The 4,637-nt window shown below is 41.0% G+C and overlaps 1 protein-coding gene and 1 long non-coding RNA gene across 2 annotated transcripts in view; one reads left to right on the top strand and one right to left on the bottom strand.

Annotated features, from left to right (window-relative positions):
* Positions 1–2,052, top strand: part of LOC106946091 (uncharacterized) — a 5,468-nt gene extending 3,416 nt beyond the window's left edge. Inside the window, exons 2-3 of the long non-coding RNA XR_001424692.1 lie at positions 10–54; positions 1,951–2,052. This is a non-coding gene — a long non-coding RNA (uncharacterized LOC106946091). The remainder of the gene's footprint in view (positions 1–9; positions 55–1,950) is intronic.
* The window catches only part of LOC106946089 (neuroepithelial cell-transforming gene 1 protein-like), a 15,314-nt gene that overhangs the window by 4,269 nt on the left and 6,408 nt on the right, over positions 1–4,637 (bottom strand). The window contains exons 4-11 of the mRNA XM_015030218.1: positions 4,388–4,495; positions 4,120–4,287; positions 3,986–4,048; positions 3,806–3,902; positions 3,630–3,706; positions 3,295–3,552; positions 2,336–2,506; positions 2,060–2,246 (exon numbers count right to left, since the gene is read on the bottom strand). Coding sequence (XP_014885704.1) covers positions 2,060–2,246; positions 2,336–2,506; positions 3,295–3,552; positions 3,630–3,706; positions 3,806–3,902; positions 3,986–4,048; positions 4,120–4,287; positions 4,388–4,495 — 1,129 coding nt within the window. The remainder of the gene's footprint in view (positions 1–2,059; positions 2,247–2,335; positions 2,507–3,294; positions 3,553–3,629; positions 3,707–3,805; positions 3,903–3,985; positions 4,049–4,119; positions 4,288–4,387; positions 4,496–4,637) is intronic.

Below are 4,637 nucleotides of genomic sequence, written 5' to 3' on the forward strand. Positions count from 1 at the left end.
TGTCTGCAGGATCGTCTTTTTGGAACTGGCATCTGCATGAACACTGAAGTGGAGGTGAGTTTTAGCAACATTTTTTTAATTATTTCTGCTTTTGTTCTAGAATAATATCAAGACCAGACTGAATCGTACTGGAAGTTCAAGAGTGGGCAACAGAAGCTGGTGTAAAAGTTATTTTGTCTCATGAATCATTTTTTTGTGGACACCTGATATCATCTGTGCAGAGAAAGAAAAGCTGTGAGCTACAATGAGTTCAGTCTCATGCCCAAACTGAACCCCGATACGGTTCATTAAAGTGCAATATAATATTATGCATTTTTCACAAATCGTAACCCAACTGAGTACCTGCTGTGAGTTTTCAAATAGAGACTGGATGAGCAGAAATGAACAAATTGAAATCAAATCCAAAACCATTAATTAGGATTTGGGTCAGATTTTAATATGTACAGTATATCAAAATGCAGCTGTCACTACAATGTCCGTGTGTTCAGTATTGCAATTACAAAGAACTGCGTGGATGTATTGCTTGATAGATTATTATACATCAGCGTTGTGCAATTCACACTCTGCGTATTGATGATACATTTCCCCAGCTGGGTGGCCTTTCGTCTGTCTGATGTGTTTTTAGTAAATTTCCAGTGTGTAATGGTAAAGATTGAAAAGAGTCAGGAAAACCTGGCTTAATCATAATCAATATCGTTATAGTTTTCACCAGAAATATATTTTCGTGATATTGTGCGATCCAAATAGTACTGTTAACCAGGTCATGGCAGTGCGGGTGCTATCCTGAAATGTGTTTAAAAACCATAAGGTATGTCATTATTTTAGAGATTCAAAGCAACCAGAGAGACGCAGTAAAAGGAAAATCCAAGGATTATTACTGACAATGTAAACTGAACCAAAATTTACGTTTGAAGGCCAGATTCTTAATCTCTCCTCCCACTCACAGCTTCGACGTGTTCAGACAGTTTCAAGAAGGCCAAACTGGTTTGTGAAATTGTGCAATTACTTGTTTAAAAAAAAAAGAAAAAAAAAAAGGATTATTTTTGATTACGTTTTAAAATTATGACAAATTTTCTCAATTAACTCAACATCTCAGGTCAATTGGGGGGGAAAAAGAAATCCGACTTCCAATGGGCCAAAAATAAATGTTCAGTCTTATTTATCTAGAAAGTGTTATTTAATTAGCTTTCCATGCATGTTAAGCCACGACTAGACGGCTCATGCTAAACTGCTGACATGACACTTGAATGGATGTGAACACAATAACTAGGCCTGCAACTAACGATTATTTTAGTTATTGATTAATCTGTCGATAATTCTGATGATTAATCGGATAAAATAATTGGCCTATTCTGCAGATTTTTCATTTAAACTATTTCATGTAATATTAGAAATATATTAAAAGATGCAAATAAACAATTTCATTTCTTTTATAATAAGAAAAATATTTTATTGCCTAAAATGCAAAAACAATACATTCCTTTAGCTTGGTTATTTCTAGCAAAGGATTCATCTGGAGCTAAACGATACTTCTAACATCAACATGTGAAAAGCAACGCAACATCAAGGCAGTGTATTATTTCTGGATTAACAGCTGAATATCAACAGGTGTTTAATAGGACGGGTTTTTTTTTTTTTTCCAGAATTTGAACTGGGTGAAGCTAAAACAATCCCGTTTGAGGAGTTTTGCGTAGAAGATATTTATAGACAAAAAAAATTTTTTTTAATCTTAAATGGAAAATGTACATATTTTTGGTAAAGTTTTATCTTAGTTACTGCTCTGAGTATGTTGTTCTTTCAGCAACATACTGGCCTGTAAGCGTTCAGGCCAGGCAGCCAGACTGGCATTTTTTCCAGTCTGCATACTCCAGTTAACGACGAATCGATTACTAAATTAGTTGATGATTATTTCAATAATTGATTAATCACGATTAATCGTTTCACCCCTAGTGGAAACCGTCATGTACAAAGCGGGACGAACAAACAGTGGACCCGAAGGAATAAGTTGGAAAGCAGCATAACCCCCTGCAGCGTCACTGCGGAGCACGGCTCTACTTACCTTTCTCTCCATTTGTGAACGCCCCCCTGAACGACCCGCCTAAGCGAACCTCTCCGTCCTGGAGGTCCTCCAGAACCAGGTCTCTCACTGGGATGGGCTGCCGGTACACCTGGAAGCAGCTCCTATCGTTACGCGTCACCGGTCGGGTCAGAACCAGCAGCTCGGAGAAGAGGAACACGTGTAGCCTCTGCAACAACCGTTACCATGGAGAAATAAGATTACATTGTCCAGATTACAGTTCCAGAGAGAGGTGAGGTGACGAGCCGCCGTTCTCACCGAACCGCTCTTGGTCCGAAGCTCGCCGTGACACAGCAGGGTCTTACACTCGTGGATGAGAGGGTCCCACTGCTTTTCATCCAGGAACTCCAGTTTGTCTATGTAATACTGGCACTCCGACTCCCCTTTTGTCACGTTGATGTCAGACAAAATGTCCTGAATTATTGTGATCTGGATCACAAATGGAAGAACGATTTGGAACAGCGGCAACGTGTAAAATACAGTTCCAGTCAAATGTTTACATGTTTCAGTCATTTGGAGCTTTTAGTGGGTTATTTGAAGGATTGTCTTTGGGGTGTAGAGTAATAATTAAACTCTAATGAGTTCTAAAAAGAGGAACTGGGTGAACATAATTCTCACAATGTCAAAACCAGATATAAAGGCTCAGATAATATTTACATGCATCCAATAATTGAAGAAATGTCTTTCAAGACTTTGCATAAAAGCTACACGTTATATGTAGTCGACATCAAGCTTCTGGCATAATGTTAACAACTCTTATTGCTTTTTTTTAAATGAACTCTTGCTACACTGCTGCACTTGGGTTACATAATTACTTCACAATGCACACAGTCATAAAAATGCGCTTTTTAGTAAATATATCTGTAGGTATGTGTGAATTTTATGAATTATATTGTCTGAGCTACCACTTTTGAGTCTGTTTGTCTCTCGTGATTTGAGCTGAATTAAATTGAACTGAATTGAATTAAGCACAGTCCCAGGGTTTCAGCAGGTGTCACCAACTCAAATTTAATATGATGTGCTCCATCTTCAGCGTACTGGATCAGCTGCAGCTGGATGATTGATTTTTGATTGAAGACACTGTTACAGTGATCCATGCGACAATAGATAAACACATGGATGACTTTCTCTAGATCTTGCAGGGACATTAGTCCCTTAATCCTGAACACATTCTTCAGATGATAAAAGATCGACTTTGTAACTGTCTTTGAACCTACCGCTCTCTCCAGACTGGTTACATCGGGGTGATCAGGAGGAGTGTGTCTGAGGATCTCCTTCAGCAGCAGAGGGTACTTCACCAGACGTGAGCGTGGGATGTCCAGGAAGCTCCACAGATCCAACTTCCTGCTGAAAGGCGACTCCAGGCAGCGCTGCAGGAAGTCCTGCACCCGCTTGTCCTGTTTCTTCTGGTCCAGCAGCGCTTTGGCTGCAAGCTGGTTGCTACAGTAGTTTTTGTAAGCGTTCAGGCCAGGCAGCTAAAAGGACGTTTTACTGGTTAGTGCACTGAAATAATATAATGTGTCACATTATGTCTTCCTGCTTTTATGCTTACCCAGTCTATCACTATCTGGCCGATCTGATCTACGGTTCCATCAGGGCCCGTTCCCTCTGTGAGCTTCACCGTTAAGTCTGCAGGATAAAAAGAAAACAAACAAAGATCACCCAATCAGGAGCAGAGACTAGGAACAAATGGGGCTTTAAAGGACAGGCTGGTCAGCAGCAGCTTACACTCATGGAGGGGGATGTATGCGTCCAGGTCACCAAAAATGTGAGCTAGTTCCTCCTGGGTCATGATGGAGAGTTTGAGCATGGGGTCGTGGTAGGCCTGAATGCGGGAAGCGCCACAAGGGGATTGTGAAAACATTTAATACGAGATGTTTCATTTAATTTGCAGGAAGTTTTCCCAACCTTTCGTGCCAGTTGCAGATCCTCGATGAGGTCCTGCTCGCCCCTGAAAAGCTCATAAATGGCCTGCAGGATAAATACGATCTATTAACCTTCCTGTTTCCTTGTGTCAGCTCGAAAATGTTGACTCGCACTACCTCTTGTCTTTTGATTTCCTTAGCAGAGAAGGCGCTCTTCTGATGGACGTCCAGTGTCTCTGACCACAGCGTGCTGTTCCTGCGTTTGGTGGGAGTCGGAGCTGGGGCCTTGCTGGCAGCTTTGAGAGTCGTCCCCGGCGACTTCCCATCGTTACGTAACGACATGGACTGGGGAGAAGATGGGGGGAAAAACAAATTCACCTGTTTGTAGGAAAGACAATTACGTCTTATTTCTTGGTAATAAACGTGTGAACGGGTCGACGTTTACCTGAATGGACTGGCCGAAGCGCCGCACTGCTCCGTTTTTCGACGGAGATATCAGGTTGACGAGAGATGAAACTTTAGCCAGGGATCGCACTCGCTTATTACTGGGCTCCTGGAAAATGTCATCTCAGATTAGCTCCACTGAATGAATGTATAAAATCAGTCAGAATTATTTCAGTCACTCATTTCACCTTTAGGTTTTATTCCACATTATTAAATTAAGGTGATACTTGACATTTTTGAGAATGAGTGAG

This window comes from Poecilia latipinna, unplaced genomic scaffold (genome assembly GCF_001443285.1).
Source record: "Poecilia latipinna isolate Pla-1442-1.1 unplaced genomic scaffold, P_latipinna-1.0 Scaffold175, whole genome shotgun sequence".
In the NCBI taxonomy this organism is placed as follows: Eukaryota; Metazoa; Chordata; class Actinopteri; order Cyprinodontiformes; family Poeciliidae; genus Poecilia; species Poecilia latipinna.